Raw genomic sequence first — 19,350 nt, 5'->3', positions numbered from 1 at the left:
CCTCCCTTGCGATGGACCTGTTAGCCTCTGCCCAGTGAAGGGCTAGCTGACCTTGCAGGCCCTTTGCTTCCAGAACAGCCTATGACTCTGCCTCCTGGCCTCTTGTTTATTTCTGAGGCTTCTCCCCTGAGTCCGGGTGAGCCCCCCACCCCTTCCCTCTGCCGGTTTAGGCCAGCTCTTTAGTCAGTCCTGGGAGGGGTCTGCCTGAGAGTCACCCATTTGAGTAACAGCAGTAACACCAGTGAGCATTTATTGAACGCTTGACAACGTGCTAGGCACTGTGCTGTCAGCATTTTGCCTGCCTGATCTCTCCATTTTCCCAGCAAGCCTGTGGGGTACAGCTTACTGCCGTTACTCCTATTGTACAGCTCAGGAAGCTGAGGCTAAAAGAGGTTGCTACCTGCCCAAGGCTACATGGCCAGTGAGTTAGATGAGCCTGTATTTAAATCCAATTTGATATGGCTTATTAAAATCTCTGCCCCTAAATTCTAATTGTGGTGCCTCCCATTAGATTGGAGCAGTGTGTCTTTGGGAATTGTGACCTGGATTGGGGCAGCAGTATCAGGTAGGGAAGGGTTTCTTCCCTGCTTCTCTCCAAACTTCCCATCCCCAGACTCTGCTGACAACCCACTGCTTACCCATCCCACCGCCCCTCCTGCTGAATCTCGGGTTCCTGCGAAGAGTTGTTGGAGCCTCTGGGGCCGCTTTAGCAAGGAGGAGGGAGGGCTGGGCAGATGGGGACGAGCTTGTCTGAGAACACAGCCAGTGCCCCTGCACTGGGTTGTCCTTTTGTGTGCTGTCGGGTAGGGTGCAGAGCGCAGGCTGGGTCTGTGCTAGGCAGTCTCTGCCTGCGGGAGGGATGTGCTAATACACACCTTGCCCGCTGCAGCCGTCAGCATCACTGGGGTTCAAGGCAGTTGTCTCTCTGCTCCGTGATTACGGCCCTAAGTGGGCTCCTGCCTCCTCACGGCAAAGCTGTCCTCACCCTGCTTTCCACAGAGACCAGAGTTCTGTGGCCACCAAATACAGGCCTCCGTGTTTGAAGCCCAGAGGAACTTCAGCCCATAGAATGAATACTTTTCTTTGGATTATTAGTTAGCCAAGTACCAGCCTTCACACTGTGCACGTGCCTGGAATTGGGTTTCCTGACTCGTGAAGGGGAGGCATTGGCTCCACTCCTTTTCAGGAGACCTTCCGGTGCTCTCGTGTGGTATGACGCTCGCTGAGCCAGGGCTGGGCTGTGCCTGCTGACAAGCAGCCTTACTCGTGGGGGCAGGTAGATCCGATCTGAGTCTTGCAAAAGCAAGGGAATTTGGCCCTGAGGTGCCCAAGGCCCTTATAGGTAGGGCTCGGTAGCGGGGTTGCTGAACGTGGCCGGATACAGGCCCATGGGATCCATGCAGCGTGACTGAACAGTCTAGGTGGCCACGGAGAAAGCACTGTAGGAAGGAGGAGCCTGGATGTCTGTGAGCAAAGGAGCGACTCGATGGGCAGGCGGGTGTAGAACAGTGGGAGTGTGCCGTGTGAGAAGCCGGGAAACTGGCGTGTCAGTGCTACCTTCTGGTTGACTCTGGACGGACCACATAGCCTTCCCTCATGCAGTTGCCTCCTCTGTGAAATGGGACCACAGTGTGTTCTCTGCCTGTGAATGTGCAGGGATCTACAGACTTCAGTCCAATGATGGTGAAGAAAAGGGTGATGAGGGCTGAGTCTGGGAGCAGCAGGCAGGTGCCTTGGTGAGAAGGCATCTATCCCACGTCCCAGCACCCTGGGGTGCTGCTGGAGGGCCCCAGAGGCAGAGCAGAAATGTGGAGGGGATACTTCCAGGACGAAGGAATGGAGGATGAGCCCAGTGACTGTGTTGCTGGGGTCAAGAGAAAGCCAAGGGCTGGGGCGGGCGCTGCTTTCAGGAAAGGTCAGGTGCAAAGGCACTAAAGTTGCCGACAGCGCTGCCGAGGGAACAGGCTGGTAGGGCGGACAGCAGCAGCGTGGGGCTCTGCTGAGGAAGTGGGAGGAGAAAGAAAGGCATGATGCTGGCACTCACATGGGTGACAGAGAGAGGGGAGCCGAGGTGGGGGGGGGTGAGGGACCTGAAGGTGGCCCCTGGCAGACCATGGACTCCCCAGGGGTTTGCAAAGGCTAGACTCACTGTACCTGCTCCTCGGTGCCCTCTTTCTGCAGGACCAGGCTCCAGTGGGCTTCTGACTACCTGCTCAAACCCAAAGGGGAGGAAGAGAAGAGGCTGGGGTTGGTTTGGGAAATGCCACCAGCTCGTGTTGCTGGAGAGGGAAGGAGTGGCAAGTGGGGCTGTTTGCGACCTGGCGTGGGAGTGTTTCTGGCTTATGGGGCTCAGTCTTAGGAATTGCACCAGCGTGAGGACCCTCTGGTCTCCGAGCTCCTTGCAGGGAGGAGTGGTGATTTGATACAGCTGCCGCTTGCCAGGTTTGCCCAGTAGGAACCCCAGTGTGTGCCCAGGGCTGAGTCAGCAAGGCCTGAGGGGAGTCAGAACTGCATTGAAGGCAAATCTGATGGATGAAACTGAAGGTCACAGGCCATGAAGGGAGCGACATAACTGCGAGCACAGGTTAGGGGAGCTGGGCCAAGGGGTGTCAGTAGGTAACTGTGACATTGGGGAAGGCATCCAGGACTGAGGCCAGTGCCACCAGGGAGCCCAGATCAGTGGTTGCCAGCTGCCCCCAAAGAAAGCCCCTGGAGCTAGCACTGTGGCAGAGGCTAGAAGAGGTCCGAACTCTGCTGAAACTGGACAGCCCTCCCTCCTGCCTACAGGACCCTGGCAGTGACATTGGACGAGCGGCTTTGAGTGTGGCTTTGGAACCGGACAAGCCTGGATTTGAGAAAGATATAAAATGCAAAGCAGAGTAAAAGCTCCCACCCCTCCCACACTCTGATCTATGTTTCTTGCATTCTTTCAAAAACCTGTATGTATATGTGTGTGTGTGTGTATCCTTTTAATTGTACAAAAATAACAATGCACTGCTGTATACCTTTTATCTCTTGCTTAATTTACTGGCAACATGGAAGAACCAACCCGTTCTTTTTAATGGCCATTTAGTATTCTATTCTATGGTATGCATTAGCATACCTAATCAGTCTCCAGGTGACAGACATCAAGGTTGTTGCTAGTTTGGGGTTATTTTGATACAGCAGCAGTCACAATGTACACATATTTTTGAACAACGGGACAATTATTTCTGTAGAAAAACCCTAGATACAGGTTTTCTGGGTCAAAGTTGTATGCATCGCCCCCCCTCGCCCCCTCCCAAGGGGTTTCTACCAATTCACACTCCTGCAAACAGATTTTGAGAGTTACAAATGATAGTAACAGAGCTGTTGTGAGGATTAAATGAGATAATGTGTAAAGCTTTCAGCCAGTCCCTGCCACATCAGGCTGTAGGGCAGGCCTCACTGCAAACGGAATCACTTTGATGAGTCAAGTGCTGGGTTGGGTTTCGTAGTCAGCTTGGGGAAGGGGAGGTGGCAGGAAACAGTGGTCTGACAGCTGCTGAGCAGATGTCACCTTCATTCACACATCCAGGAAACTACCTGATGTGCGCCAGACACTGGAGCGGGGATGGAGCAGGGAACCAGATAGCGTGGCTCCGCCTTCACGGAGCTGACAGTCTGGAGAGAGAGGGAGACCTCGAACAGGTCTCCACAGATTGTGCTAAGTGCTTGAGCAGCACAGCACATGTCTGCTCACCGTGCCCTCTGACTGGGTCTCTCTCTCCCCGCCCCCGCCCCTCCCCTGACCCCCAGTGTACGTGGAGCAGGAAAGGAAGACGGACGACACCGGGTGTCTGGCGGCCCTGGCCGCGTGCTGGGCTGCTCTCTGCTGCTGCTGCCTCCTGGACAACTTGGACTGAGCAGCCGAGACCCAAGTGCTCCCTGCAGGCCTGCCTACCTTCTGTTACTGGAATAAACTACTAGTGCTGCAGTTTACTTTTTTTCTTTCTTTAAAAATTACCTAATCTACAGACTTCAAAATTTTAGCATCTATGATAGGTGTGAAATGGTTATCTCACTATTTTAACTTACCTTCCTCCTTACTAGTGACCTTGAACATAAAAGATGTTTTTGATTTGCCTTTACAAATCTTGTGAATTGCTTGTTACATATCCTTAGCCCGTTTTTTCTATTCGTTTGTCTTCTCTTACTGATTTGTAGGGAATCTTTAAATATTCCACACACTAATATTTGTCACTTTTATAGGCTTGGAAATACCTTCTTCTTATCTGTCTCTTAACCTTTTTATAGTGTATTTTCTAGTATGAAAGTTTTGTTTATTTTCTATTTTATTATTTTTGGCTACGTTGGGTCTTCGTTGCGTCTTCGTTGCTGCACGTGGGCTTTCTCTAGTTGTGGCGAGCAGGGTCAACTCTTCGTTGCAGTGCGCAGGCTTCTCATTGCAGAGGCTTCTCTTGTTGTGGCGCACAGGCTTCAGTAGTTGCAGCATGTGGACTCAGTAGTTGGCAGCGTGTGGGCTTTAGTAATTGCTGTGTGCGGGTTCTAGGGTGCACGGGCTCTAGAGCACAGGCTCAGTAGTTGTGGCGCACAGGCTTAGCTGCTCCATGGCATGTGGGATCTTCCCGGACCAGGGATGAAACTCATGTCCCCTACATTGGCAGGCGGATCTTAACCACTGTGCTACCAGGGAAGTCCCGAAAGTTTCTAAATGTCATGTTTATCAATCTTTCCCTCATGCTTTTGTGTGTTTTAATCTTTGAAAAATCATTTTCTATTCCAAGATTGCAAAGATAAGCCTATATTTTCTTCTAAAACTTTTTCACAGTCTTTTTTTTTTTTTTTTTTTGGCTGCATTTGGTCTCCATTGCTGCACGCGGGCTTTCTCTAGTTGTGGCGAGCAGGGGCTACTCTTCATTGCAGTGCGTGGGCTTCTCATTGCAGCGGCTTCTCTTGTTGCAGAGCGCAGGCTCTAGAGCACAGGCTTAGTTGCTCTGCGGCATGTGGGATCTTCCCGGACCAGGGCTCGAACCCGTGTCCCCTGCATTGGCAGGCAGATTCTTAACCACTGCGCCACCAGGCAAGCCCTTTCACATAGTCTTTAGTCCACCTAAATTTGTGTTTGATCATGGTGTAGGTTAGGGTTCTGGTTTTCTTTTTCCATTTTGATAGTTCCAGCACCATTTACTGATTAGGTCACCCTTTCCCCACTGATTTGAAATGAGATTTGTCATATAACAAGTTCCTACATATAAATGGGCTAAAATCATAAGTCTGGTGTGACAAGCATCTTCCCTGCCCCCAGGACATGCATACACACATACTCCTTTTTCTTCTTTAGAATTTTCTTGGATGTTCTTAGCCATTTACTCTTTTACTGTAATCTGGATTTTAGGATGAGTCTGTCAGTTTCTATGGAAAACTACCATGTTTGGCTTTAATCGGAACAGCATGTAATTTATAGAGTAATTGGGGGGAAGAGTTGATGTATTTAAGAGAGTTGTCTTCCTATCTGGAACATGGTATCCCTTCATTTTTTTTGGACTTCTTTTATGTCCTTAGATAAAATCTTATAATTTCTTCACGTAGCTTTCGCATATCCTTCGTTGGTCTTTAAAACTGGAAGTCTTCTCAGGTACCTTGCAGGCTTAATGCTATTGTAAATGGACTCTTTTAACCCAGTTTTATCACAACATTGCCTTGGGACACTTTAAACTGTGGGAGGAGCAGTTCTTCAATCTGCCCCAAGTGCACTCCCAGGCAATCACCCTCCGACTGACACTCAGTAGATGCTGAACATCTCCAGTGTGTTAGGCGATGGACCACAGAGAACAGACCCCATCCCTGCCCCCATGGGGCTTAGACTCTAGGGAGGGAACCAGACATTAAACAGTCCCACAGGTATTATTGACATTCTGCTTTCCTATGAAAAGAAGATATGTATTGCTATGAAAACATATGAAAAAGGGGACAGTCTGCACAGTCTGGGAGGGTGCTGAAAGATGAATAGCTGTTAATAGGCAAAACAATGGCAGGAAAAGCAGGTGCATAGGCCCAATGGCAGGAGAGAACATGCCTCATTTGAGAAACTAGAAGAGGAAACTGGTGTGGCAAAGAACAGTGGGGTGTTGGGAACAGATGAAGAACAGGCAGGGGCAAGACAGGGAGCTCACAGCCCCACTTAGGGATTTTGGTTTTTGTCCTGTGAGCAGTGGGAAGCCATTGACGGATTTTAAGCAAAGGGATGACATGATCAAATTTGCATTTTTAAGAGCCCCCTTTGACTTCCATGTAGAGAATGGTTTGAGGCACAAGTTCACATGATGATGATGGAAAGACATGAACATACTTGAGAAATTTGGAAGTAAAATCACAGGACTTGTAGATGGATTGGCTGTGGGGATTGAAGAAACAGGGAGTGGGGATGACTCCTGAGATTCTGACTGCAACTAGATGCCTAGTGGTGGTGTTTGTGGAGGTTGGAAACAAAGGAAAGGAGTATATTTGCTCAGGAGGAAGAAAATCATGTTGGGCTCTGAATGTGTTGGGTTAGACTGAGGTGTTTATGAGACATTAGAGTAGAGATGTCAGGTAAGCAGTTGTATATACACCTGGAGCTTGGAGGAGAGGTTGGGCTGGAGATTTAAATGTGGAAGGCACTGGCATATTGGTAGTAACTAGAACTGTGGGAGTGAATGAGATCACATCAGGTAGAAATGTGGAGGGAAAAGAGAAGGTGGCAGTGTAGGGCTGAGCTTTAAGGAAAACTGACTTGCACCTGTAGATGATGAACCTGCAAAGGAGTCAAAGATGGAAAACCAGGAGAATGGGATGTCCTGAAAGTAGAAGAATTTGTATTTAGGGAGTGATCAGTAGCATCATTGCTGGGAGGTCAGGTTAGAACTCAAAAATGTGCATTGGACTTAGCCACACTATTGTCACTGAGGGGTGGACTTCCCTCCAGCTGTGAAGGACACCAACAGAGGGAAAGACAAGATTGCTAGGACCAGAATACAGGATTGGAGGAAGGCAGGCATTTGTGTAGGCGTGGAAGAGACAAGCTCAGAGTGCAAAGAACCAGCTGGGCGCCATGAAGGCTCAAAGCCTCTGCTAAACTGGAGAGAACCATGCAAAAAAACAAGTTCCAGAAGGGTCAGACACCAAGTAAGGGAGTCAGGTTATTGTCACTCAGCTTTGAGCCTGGACAGAGAAAACGCTGCTCCTCAAGCAAACTGTGTCCCCTGGGGTGGCTGTTGGAGGATCCAGCATGTAGATTATCAAGCATGTGACTATCCTTGCTGGGGAGGCCCTTCTGAACAGCAGCAAGTATAGATCCGTCATGACCACCATTTCGGCCTTTCTGATAGTTTTCAGATTTTTCTAATATAAATTGTTTTATAAGAAATTCTCCATGCAACTCCAGTGTGGAATAATACTACGGAATTGCAGTTGAGGCAAGGACGGGCCATCCCCTACCTTTTTATAGAATCCCAGGGACCTGAGGAATGCATCTGAAAGCCTTAGGTCGTTCTGGATCTTCCAGTACATTTGGCTAAGGGAGATTTAGGCTGGATGGGTTTTGCCTCTGGGATACTGCCTTATAAGCAGAATTATCAGAGTGTAATTGCTGGTGTATTTTCTGAAGATCTGGGGGGTACTTTATTGCTGAGTAGTATTACATTGTCTGGAGGTAACAGTTTATTCATTCACCTGTTGAAGGACATTTGGGTCGTTTTCACTTTTCGGTGATTATAAATTTATGTACAGGTTTTTGAACTTAAGTTTTCATTTCTCTAAGGAGTGAAATTTCTGGCTCAAATGATTAAGTGTATATTTAACTTTAAGAAACTGCTACTGTTTTTCATAGTGGCTGTACCATTATGCATCCCCATCAGCAATGAATGAGGGTTCCAGTTGCTCTGTATCCTTGTCAGCACATATTGTCACTGATTTTAATTTTAGCCATTCTGATAGGTGTGCAGTGGTATCTCCTTGTAGGTTTTTTTTCTTGATTAAACAAGGATTGTATTTATTTTGAAATTACATATCATACTCAAGCTGCCCTCAAACGTAATTTTCCATTATCTACATTTTAATCCTTGTAGTTTTAATTTGCATTTTTAAAATGGCTAACGATGTTGTTGTGTACGGATTCGCCCTTCTTATACTATCCTATTTGATGAAGTGTCTGTTCGAGTCTTTTACCCACTTATAAGTTGAGTTTTCTTATTGTGGAGTTTTGAGAGTCTTTATATGTTCTAGATAAAGGCCTGTGTTGGATATTATTTGCATATATTGTCTCCCAGTCTGTAGCTTGTCTTTTCATCTCCTTAACAGATTCTTCTATGGAGCAAAAGTTTTAAATTTTGATTAAGTCCAAATTATCATGCTTTTGTTGTTAGGCCTCAGAACTCTCTAATTCCAGGTCATGAAGATTCTCTTCCATGTCTTCTGAAACCTTTACAGTTTTGTGTTTTACATTTAGATCTATGATCCATTTTAGGTTACTTTTTACATAAAATGTGAGGCTTAAAATGGTTGAGGGTTTTGTGTGCCAATTTTTTCAACATTTGTTTGAAAAGACTATCATTTCTCCGTAGAATTGCTTTTGCATGTTTGTCAAATGTCAGTTGGCCGTGTTTATTACCGTCCTCTCTATTCCGCTCCTTTGATCTGTCAGTCCCTTCACCAATACCATAACCATCTTGACTATTGTAGCTTTATATTAACCTTAAAATAAGGTAGTATGAGTCCTCCAACTTTATTTTTCAAAATGATTTTAGTTATTCTAGTTCTCTTGCCTTTCCATAAATTTCAGAATCAGCTTATCTACAAAAAATACTGCTGGGATTATGATTAGAAGGCCTGGTGGGTATTTAAATGGCATGACTTGCTCCCTCTTATGTGCCATAACCTCTAAAGAAGCAAGGCAGCCTGCCTGCTCCTTCATTTGCTATGTTGTGATTATTCCAGCTTATGATTGATTATATTGGTGTCTTTTGAAGTTTGGCGGTAATGAGGTATGTCTACATCGAATTGGGCAGGAACAGCCATGAAAAGATGACCAGTATGTTGAGGGGCTTGTGGGCCAGGTCATGCTCTAGGACAGGTCAGCCACCATCATTCACAACCTTGGTCTCCATCTGTCTCCCTCCTGAGCAGGTAGAGCAAGACTTGCCAGTCATTAGAGGAATCTCCCTGCCTCGGGCTCTTTACACCTCTGCCACAGGGTCATAAAACTGTCCTGTATTGGGCATGATCCGATTGTTTCTCTAGATTTTCCTTAATTTCTTCTGCCTGGCATAACAGCCTCACTCATTTATTTCTCAAACAAACAGCCACATTAGAAGTATATTCATGATATGTCATGAGATAATGAACTGCTTCCTCCTTTCTGCTGTAGTAACACTACCCATGACATCAGGGTTTCGCATGCTCATCTGTTTGACCTTCCCCAGCTCACACCCGTTGTTCCTGTGGTCTGAGGCAATGGCACAGGCAGACTTGGAGAGGAAAAGCGGGTGCTGAGGGAGCGCTGCACACATCCTCACCCTGTGTCCTCCCATCATTGTTCTTCAGGCCCCTCCCCAGTCTCTTGGCTGACTTAAGGATAAAAGAAAAGCTGCTTTCTATTCTCCAAACTAACACTGGCTGTTCTTTCACTTTAATGTTTTGTGACGATGGGCAGAAAACGCTATCAGTTCCTTTACCCCATTTCTGCACATTTCCTAGACTAAAAAACAGATTGGAGGGAACTGTTTCTCGAAAGAGACTCTCTTATCCCCAGAGAATTTAGTCCTTTTCCTGAAATTCAATGAACAAGGCCACCCATCCTGCTGGAATTTTCGAGGTTTTGAGTTGTGAACTGATCACATTTGACTGGCTTTAAGGTGTAAGGAGAAACACCCTAGTCTTCAGTTTTAAGTCTTTTTAATGTGTACATCCCTTGTTGACTGTTCTCTTTCATATTATGTTCTTCTACTGGCCTTGGTGTCTGCGTTTTCTTAATGCTAGCCATAGACTCATCACGTCCAAGCAAATGCTCACATGTGTATGTATGAGGGTTTCTTTACTCCCTTTACCTAAGGAAATGGGATGTTTCCAAATATTTCACCCTATTCTCTTGAGGTGCCTCAACAGCTAAAGTTGTTTGTATTCCACCTTCCTAGCCCCCAATACACACACAGCAAGGGTTCTCCCCTGGGTTGTCTCCTTCCCCATTTCTGAGCAGCTGTGCTTCATGTGGACTGCCAGTTCCTCTGCTTTTGTCATCCTGTGATGATTTGGTGCCACATTGGTATATGAATACCAATCCGAATATGGATTGGTTGGAGGAACCCCTCCCCGCACACAGACTCAGAATAAGAAAACAGATTTCTGGTGATTTTTTTTCTATAGGATGTCATCACATTGTGGTTCCCATTAAGTCCTCCCTCCTTCACTCCATGGCAGGCCCTGGGCCAAGCACTTTACATTCTTATGTTTTTGTCACAAAACATAGGCTCTTAGGCACTGCTTCCTCCCACCACTTCACAAGTGTGAAGGCTGGGGCATGGGGAAGCTGACCGTCACTTGGGCAGTGCCCCTCCAGAGCCCATGTACATAGCTCTTGTCCTTAGATAATAAAGCAATTCAAGTGGTGGGGTGCCCAAGGAAAGTCTGAAGTAGATTGAGGGGGATGTTCCAGCTACACCCCACCCCCAGGAGGTGCCTTGTTCTGGGCCAACACACCCACCGAGTGGTTGTCAGGAGGGACCCTGAAATTCACTCCGTCTCCCAGTTGACTGCTGGACCAGGTCCATTCTGCCCTCCCTTTCGGACACACTGTGGAGTAGGGTGAGGGCTGGATCTCGCTCTCCCACAAAGACAGTGGATTTCAAGGGAGAACCAGGCAACAGAGGCGAGGCCTTTCACCTGTCCACACACGTTTCAGGTCACTTGCAGCCAGGCTGCTGATTTAAAGTGAGCCTAATCTTTTTTTCTAACATCTTTATTGGAGTATAATTGCTTTGCAATGGTGTGTTAGTTTCTGCTGTATAACAAAGTGAATCAGCTATACCTATACTTACATGCCCATATCCCCTCCCTCTTGCATCTCCCTCCCTAACCCACCCCTCTAGGTGGTCACACGGAGCTGATTTCCCCGTGCTATGCGGCTGCTTCCCACTAGCTATCTATTTTACATTTGGTAGTGTACCAAATGTAAAGGCTCTCTCACTTTGTCCCCTTCCCCTTCCCCCTCCCCGTGTCCTCAAGTCCACTCTCTATGTCTTTATTCCTGTCCTGCTCCTAGGTTCTTCAGAACCATCTTTTTTTTTAGATTCCATATCTATGTGTGTTAGCCTACGGTATTTGTTTTTCTCTGACTTACTAGTGAGCCTAATCTTGATGTGCAGAGAGCACTGGGCCAGGAGGCAAGAGGGCTGGGTGATAGGCCAGGACATACCTTTAATTCACTATGAGACCTCAGTTACCACCTCCCATCTTTGGGCTCAGCATTCTTTTTTTTTTTTTTTTGCGGTACGCGGGCCTCTCACTGTTGTGGCCTCTCCCGTTGCGGAGCACAGGCTCCGGACGCGCAGGCTCAGCGGCCATGGCTCACAGGCCCAGCCGCTCCGCGGCATGTGGGATCTTCCCGGACCGGGGCACGAACCCGCGTCCCCTGCATCGGCAGGCAGGCTCTCAACCACTGCGCCACCAGGGAAGCCCCAGCATTCTTTTCTTACCAAAAAATGACTGGCCACATGATCTCCAAGGCAGTTTCATGCGCAGTTCTAGCATCTAGGATGTTCTCAGTTGTCCCAGCTTCTACAACCACTTCTGTCCCAGTGGCCCAGCAGGTCTAGCCCAAGGATAGGGCCACAGGAGGTGGTGGCAGTCCAGTCATACTTACCAGACTGGTATGACATGTCCAAACGCACTTAACCGTTTTTGTTGTTTATGAAACAATTTTACTATCAGGTCTACTGTTCATAAAACTGATCGGGTTGGAGAGGGCTAAGGTACAAGCTGGCCTGTGACTGAGCCTGGGAAGAAAGAGGCTTGGGCCCACTCTCCGGAGGTGGTAGTGAGGGCAGTGAGGCCGAGGTGGCCTGGGGAAGGTCCAGAACTGAGCAGGCAAAGGCAGCTGCTGTCGCAGAGCCTGGGCCAAGGCTGTGCCAGTGCTGCCAGCCCCGTATCCCTCCTCTACCTGTGGAGGAACAGGAAAGTGGAAGATATTCCTCACCTCTCCTGCTCTTAACCTCTAGACTCCAGTGAAAACTACACGCCCTTGATTGCTTCTACTATTCCCGGCCAACCTTCACCCCCTCACTGTCCCCCCTCTGTATATTTACCTGGTGCTCATGGCCTTCAGAGCAAGTGGCACTGCCTTTAGGGCACCTTTTCTCACCAGTGCAACCCCCTTGTTCTTGAGTAATAAATGATCCCACTGCACGTGCACACCCAAGGAAAGCTGAAGTGCATCCTCAGCGAGCTGTGTGTTCTCCTCTCTGCCCCTGCATGGAAGGGGCAGGAACCATCCTATGGCTTTCCTGAGATTTTACTTATTCCTAAGATGTGGAAAGATCCTTCCCTCTCTTCTACCTCTGGTCTGAGCAGTAGGAGGGCTGTTCGGCAGCCTCTGATACCTCCTGGAAGGCTGGCCTTCTGTTGGTTTGGATGCTGGTTTAGAAGATGGGGTGACTACAGGCCTCCTGCCTCTGGCAAAGCTGTCATCTCCACTGGGGGCACTTCGGGGAGGTGCTCTGGCTGTGGTGGTCTTAGTAGAGAAGCAGCTTGGGTGCCCATCACTGGTCTTGGTCACAAGAGGCCAAGGTGTAGCTTCCTTAATTAGCTCCCGGAGCAAGAAGGTCCCAGACGTCAGAACTCTCTGGGAAGCCCGTCTTTTTGTTTGCTTCTCCTTACTAGCTCTCTGGGTTGGGACTGTGCACAGATGCAGAGACAAGTAGAATGGCCTAATAAGGCTCAATTACCACTTCAAAGCCCTTGATTAATCATTTAAAATGTCTGAGCTGAGCACGAAAAGGTTTCAGATTCCAGGATGGGGCTGATGGGGCTGACTGAGGAACTGGAGCCTTTAGCAGAGTAAGCCTCTGCTCACATTTCTGCCCAGGTCCCTGTGTGGTCTGGAGCCCCACTTGCCCACTGCCTGCCCAGAACCAGTAGCCCATGTGAATGGCCCCCCTGGGGTTGTACAATATGGTTGTCCTAGAATTTGGGACTGCTGGTTGGTGTGGCTGGTGGCCCTGGAGAACACCCCAGGGCTTGGTGGGCAGTTGGGCACAGGGGGATGCATACCTCTAAGCATCTTGCATCTGTCTTCTCTGCTTCCAGCAGAGAGGCAAGAAGGCAGATGGGGAGCCTCTTCCAGAATCTGCTCAGCTTCCCACAGGTTCTGCACCCAAGACCTACCTGGGTCTTTATGACCTAGTCTGGGCATCTGAGTCAGATCTATATGCTCATACACCTCTCCCTGCACATTCCCCCAATGCCCTTCACCACCACCACCACCTTTGCACTTGCATTCACACGGCAAAGCTCTGAATACCTGGCCCTCTGTAGGCCCCACCCCTGGGCTGGGGCTGAGAACATTGAAGGTTGGTACCAAAGGGCTGTGTGAGGCAAGAAAGACAAGCTGGTGAAACAAGCTGGTGAAGGACCCCTGGACCTGATCTCCAACTCAACCAGTTTTCTGGAAATGGAGAGTCCCTTCAGTCCCTTGCCTGGGACCAGGGCACAGGCTCCCGGCACTGGTTGAATAGGGTGGTCTTGGCTCCTGAGACACTAGATAGGAAATGGGATGGTTAGCCTTTGGGCTGATATGTGTGTGAGCCAATCTGTAAAGCCCTGCCTGCATCAGAAGGAGCTGGAGCCCAGCCTGTCCCCAGGCTGGCCACAAGGGGGCACTTAATCCCTAAGTAGGCACTCAACGTGAGTAGCCTCTGCAGACACCAGACCCTCTGCTCCCCACTGGGCACTGACTGCTCCCAACTCCACCCATTGCACTTTTGATCCCTCTCCATTTCTTTCCTCCTTTAAAAGAAAAAAAATTTTTTTTATTTTGGAGTAATTCTAGATTACAGAAAAGTCAGATAGTACCGTTTCTGTTGTTGATCCAGCTTCCCTTAATGATTAACATATTACATAACCATGGTCCTGCCCAGCTTGCCAGTATAGGCCAGTTGCCAGGAAGGCCCATGTGGCCTGGGTGTGGAAACACCTGTTTTAGAATCATCTCTGACCCAGCTCCTGCTGGGTAACCAGTACCACCAGAAAAGCTGTGGTGTACACAGTCCCCTGGCTTCAAGTACCCAGGGAGGCTGTCATGGCCCAGGACTCATGCACTCAGGTGTATCCTAACGGCTCAGCCAGGGCAGTATGGGAGCTTTCAGGCAGATTCACCTACTGGGTGGCAGGGATGGGGACAGGTGGCAGATTAGCAGAAGCCCCAGGGTGGGGTGGTGTCCTGGGGCAGACTAGGCCTGCAGCTCAGTGCAGCAGGCACCCTCTAAAGGTGCAGTACCTCAGACTCTGCAGGTAAGCAGGGTATCTAGGCAGATACAGTTGTAAAATATGCAATTTCTGGGTCCCACAGCGCATGCTGTGAGGAACTGTGAGGCCTTCCTCAGAGCTTTCTCCTGGGCCAGTCATCCCTGCTTTTGGTGATGGAAAGAAAAGCAAGGAAAACACAAGTCACTCCTACCTCCGCACCTACCCTCCCACACACGCACTCTTCCACCCCCATCTTCTCAACAGTCTGGAAGCATAGGTTCTGTCCTCAGCTAATGCAAGGGAAAAAGTCATAAGGGATTTGGAAGACTCGGTGCTCCAGCAAATACGTGACTCGGGTTTCTAAGGTATGTACAGCACTAACTACCCCTGTCAAGGTTGATGCAGCCCTCTGGCTTGAAGTCCTCTGTTCTGTAGCCAGACTCATTATTTCTAACCTCTGTAAGCATTGTCAGGGAGTAATCAGCTCAGTCTCTACTGTCCCAGGTTGTGGAGTATGGCAGGTGAAATAAGCCCTGGCAAGGACAAACTTGACTAATGGAGAAAGGTGATACAGGAAGGAAGACTGGGACATTTTTGTTTCCCTAAGTTACCTGAGGTTCAGTGGTTTTGAGAGGAAGAAGGGCTGGGAGCAGGGGAAGCAGTGAGGAGACAGGTGTCCCACAGGGTTGTGAAGATCAAGTGGTGCTGAAAGGCCCTCAGCACAGGTCCAGGTCCAGGCACATCGTGAGCACCTCTGTAAACGCCAGTTTAAGAGAGACTGCAGGACCTGGCACATAGCAACCCAGCCTCGGGCTGGGTCTCAGGCCTGGGCTAAACAGGCTGTTTCCAGAGCTGGCAGAGGAGGGGGACTTTATGTCCCAGGGGCAGCAGAGTGGCAAGGAGAATACAGCAAAAGATTATTCAAGGGCGTCCACAGCAAACTGTGTTCTCAGTTTCCCTGTCCAACACTACCCATGCATGATCATGGGAGGCTGGGAACTTGGGCAGGTGGCAGGTGACACCCTGCTGTGGTGATCCCAGAGTTTGGAGTGCCCAGGCCTTCAGTGGGTGGGGTGGGCTCCGGCTAGAGTGAGAAAGGACTGTCCTGGAGCCCGTTCACCCCTGTGCTCCTGGTCCCTATACTACCCAGTTGGGGCCTGAATTCACATCCTGCCTCTGGCTGGTCCTGTGCTGAACAAGAGACTTACGTCTCTTAAGTCTTGATCCTTACCTGTGAAATGGGAATGACGGTATCTCAAAGTTACTCTTAAGACTAAATCAAGTAATGTGCCTTACCAGACCTCAGAAAAATAAATGGGTTGTCACCTCCTCTTTGACTAGGCTTGCCTGGTGGTGGGTCTTGTCTCCCAGACCCTGAACAACTTTGTCTGTGTTGAGAGGGGCCAAATGAAAACAGGCTGAGATTAGACCTGTGCTGTGAGAGAAGGGAAAGGGGATGTCTCTGTGGAGGGCGGCTGATACAACAGAACCTGGACAAGCTCACACTAAACCCAGCGTGTTCTAGCTACTTACTATACCAGGCTCTAGAGAAAAGAGTTGCCAAGAGAGGAGGTATAAAAATAGATACACAAAAATAGAACTAAAAGATGCCAAAGGACTGGTTTAATTTATAAGATTCATGTATTCATGAACTTTCAAAAAGTTTAAGATCCTTACTGCTTATTACTGAGTTTGATGATGGTTGTTTTGAGATTTTCTTAAAAGTGCCTGCAGATCCTTTGAGGCCAAGGTCAACCATCACACATTCTAATGGGAAGCGAGTCTGACGTGAGCCACAGCTCACGAGTAAAGGGTGGTTGGGGGTCCTTCTTGATCTGGGGATTTGTTTGGCACTCAGATCTCTTAATACAGCGCTTAGCCCTGACAGGGCTCAGATTTCCTACTCCATTCTGGGGAAACGCAAGAGTACCAGGCTCCAGCCATAGCCTCCCACTTGCCTACGTTTTCATCCTGCCTACCACATTGCTTTGTGCAAAAGTTTAGAGGCTGGAGCACATACTGCATTGGCCAGGTATGAAAACCAAGATTCTTGGTTAATCTTTTAAAGCCTAAAGCCCCCTTTTTAGGAGATCTTACTTACTCTCTTGCTCTTGGGAGATGGCTTAGATGTATCTAAAGAAATGCCCCCCAGTTCCCCTGTAGGATTCGGGACAGAGTGCTACCTGGTTTATAAACCAAGTAGGGTTAGCCAACTCTGGCCAGAGAGCAATGGACATTTCTTACTTAACTGGCTGCCTTGGTGAGGCCACTGGTTAGGTTCCCTAGTGCTTGCCCTCCTGCAGGGATGAGTGTCCTTAGGAGGAGGAGGGAAAGTAGTTGAGCCACCCTTCCTCCATTCATCACCCAAGACTGCATAAGTGGAAAGGCTGCACAAAGTCTGCTCAGTGGCTTTGAGCTGCTGTATGTAGCTCTCCCTTGGTCTGGGAGGTGTTGGCCCTGTAGAGCATGGGGTTTGTGCCCATTCATTTTCACCCTCTCTCCCCTTCCCCATCCAGTGTATGTGGTGGAAGACCAGAGAAGGGATGACCTGGGCCCATCTACCTGCCTCACAGCCTGCTGGACTGCCCTCTGTTGCTGCTGTCTCTGGGATATGCTCACCTGACGACCCTGGCTCTCCTGTCTTGCCAGCTCTGCCGCCACCGCCAACAAGCGTGCCTGCCCCCATCTCTTCTGATTGCTGAAATCAATGACTAGCTCTGCACAGACACTTCTACCTTCAACGCAGTGGGATTCTAGATTAGCAGGGGTTGCTGCTGTTTAATTCAGTGACTTGATCTTTTTAATGTTCAAATCCATTTCTTATTGGTCTTTCACAAATGTGCTAAATGACTTTCATTTTTTTGGCCAAAGGCTTAGTGACAAAATATATATTTATAATTTTAAAATTATACATTCAAGGTAGTGGCATGATATAACATACCACTGAATGATTTCTCTGCTAACACCCTGTATGTTTCAATAAATTTGTCTAAACTTCAACTGTCTCAGTTATTCCAGATACAATCTAAACCCTGGGTTTCTCAGCCACTGTCCAGTGTCCAGTATATGATGAGGAGCCGATCTACCTTTTCATCCTGGCTGCTACTAGGAAGGCAGGGTCCAAGGCCAGGTGTCCTTCAGCCAGGTCAAGGAGTCCTCACCGAGCTAGCATTCTCTCTCTCCCTAGTCCCACTGAGATATGGACTCACCGAGGAGCCACACTGGCTTTTACCCAGAGCATAGGAAAGGGCATCTTGGTAACTGTGGCTGCCCCAGGGCCTGCTCTGGAAGGAGAAGCCACAGTTGGGGCTCAGGTCGAGACCTGAGGCTTTCTCTTCCTGCTGTCCCCTCCCAGAACCCAACCCCTGTCCACTGACACACAAAGAAACGAGCTGTCATAATACAAACTAGTCAGCCACACCATCCATCTCAGTTTTGGCCGCAGGGTGGCGCTGAGCCACCATAGCAGCAAATCTAATTTTCCTTCTTCAGCTGGCCATCCCTGAGAGGCATAGTTGACAGCTCCTTGCCTAACCTCCTCGTCTGCCCACTTTCCCTCTGAATCAGCCAGGTGCTGATAAATAACTACCAGCTCTCTTTAAAAACAAACAAAAAGCCAAGATTTTGTAGCATCACCTGATTTCTGTGGAGTAAATGGTGGGTCCCACCGTAGCGGATTTCAAGCTACCAACGTGATATCCTGAACACGGAGTTGGGAAGACAAGGGCAGCAGTGCACTGCTATGCAGTTTTTCCACCATCCAGATACAATAGACTGCTCACCTCAAAAACACAGATAATGGCTAAATTTAGTAAAGTAATTTGGAAGGGGTAAGTTCTAAATACTTATTAACCTTATTTTTAATATAATGGTAAATTTACAAACTTAATTTTTAATAATGGCTACCGTTTAACAACTGGCTTGCAACAAAATTCCTGAAAATTAAATAATTGGCTCTCCCGAGCCAGTGCCAGCACACCACTGCCCCCACGCCTCCAGGAGGCCTCAGGATTGTAATGTCCACCCTATGAACTGACCAAAGGGAGACCGTCTTGGAGTGCTGCTGGTTTATTACCAGATTTTCTTTTACAGTGTTTGGGAGGAAGTGGGAAAGGAATCTTTAGGCAGACTGCCACTGAGGCACCACTGTTGTGTCCACTTACATTCATTCAGCTGTGCCCTGCTCTCCTTTTCCTTATCTGCATACTACATGGAGGCTTAGAAGTTGAGAGGTTTACCTAAAGGAACAGAAAAAAGAAGGCAAGGCTTCAATGCAGAAGGAGCAGGCCCACAGCCCTGGAAGAGAACAGGGAGGAGCTGAGGTGGAGGTAGCCTCTGCCTCTCTGATCCTCTGTTCTCATCCATCAGCTCAAGAAAAGCAGACTTAGCAGAGTGGGACGGATGTCTTTTATTGGTCTGACCAGTGTGACTAGTCGTAGGCCCAGGAAGAGCTCTCCTATCTGTCCCGGCTCCCATCTTCCCTCTCCTGGGGGTTCATGACTCACCCCCAGGGAAGAAGGGTGGCAAGCAGAGCCAGGATAAAAAATACAGGGATGGGATCTGAAAGGGGCTCCAGGTGATGCATAAAACATAGGGTTACCAGACCATCCAGATAAAATGTCCATCAGGCAGAGCAGAAGCAGTTTCCCTATACAGGCCCCTGGCCAGGAATGGCAGGGGTCAGGGGGAAGAGCTTCCCTAGAGGCTTCCTACTGTGCCCTTCGTGCCATCAGCATCTCCCGGATATTGTCCTCAGCTTCCTTCACACTCCGCTCCAGGTAGGATTTTTTCTGCTGCAATATGAGAAGGAAATAAGGGTTAGGACCAGGGGGAATGTGCCAAGTTGGTAGATGCAGCTTCTATGCCCAATGGTAT

The 19,350-nt window shown here is 48.6% G+C and overlaps 1 protein-coding gene and 1 long non-coding RNA gene across 2 annotated transcripts in view; one reads left to right on the top strand and one right to left on the bottom strand.

Moving 5' to 3' along the window:
- The window catches only part of LOC113614301 (uncharacterized), a 65,018-nt gene extending 47,543 nt beyond the window's left edge, over positions 1-17,475 (top strand). The window contains exon 3 of the long non-coding RNA XR_003430575.1: positions 16,992-17,475. This is a non-coding gene — a long non-coding RNA (uncharacterized LOC113614301). The remainder of the gene's footprint in view (positions 1-16,991) is intronic.
- Positions 17,476-18,863: 1,388 nt separating this feature from the next.
- Positions 18,864-19,350, bottom strand: part of PFDN1 (prefoldin subunit 1) — a 60,301-nt gene continuing 59,814 nt past the window's right edge. Inside the window, exon 4 of the mRNA XM_027095689.1 lies at positions 18,864-19,268. Within this exon, the coding sequence (XP_026951490.1) occupies positions 19,185-19,268 (84 nt within the window). The 3' untranslated portion in view covers positions 18,864-19,184. The remainder of the gene's footprint in view (positions 19,269-19,350) is intronic.

Source organism: Aethalodelphis obliquidens, unplaced genomic scaffold (assembly GCF_003676395.1).
Source record: "Aethalodelphis obliquidens isolate GAN/ISIS:26980383/991018 unplaced genomic scaffold, ASM367639v1 scaffold4, whole genome shotgun sequence".
NCBI classification, from domain to species: Eukaryota; Metazoa; Chordata; class Mammalia; order Artiodactyla; family Delphinidae; genus Aethalodelphis; species Aethalodelphis obliquidens.
This window is presented reverse-complemented; position numbering and strand designations above follow the sequence as displayed.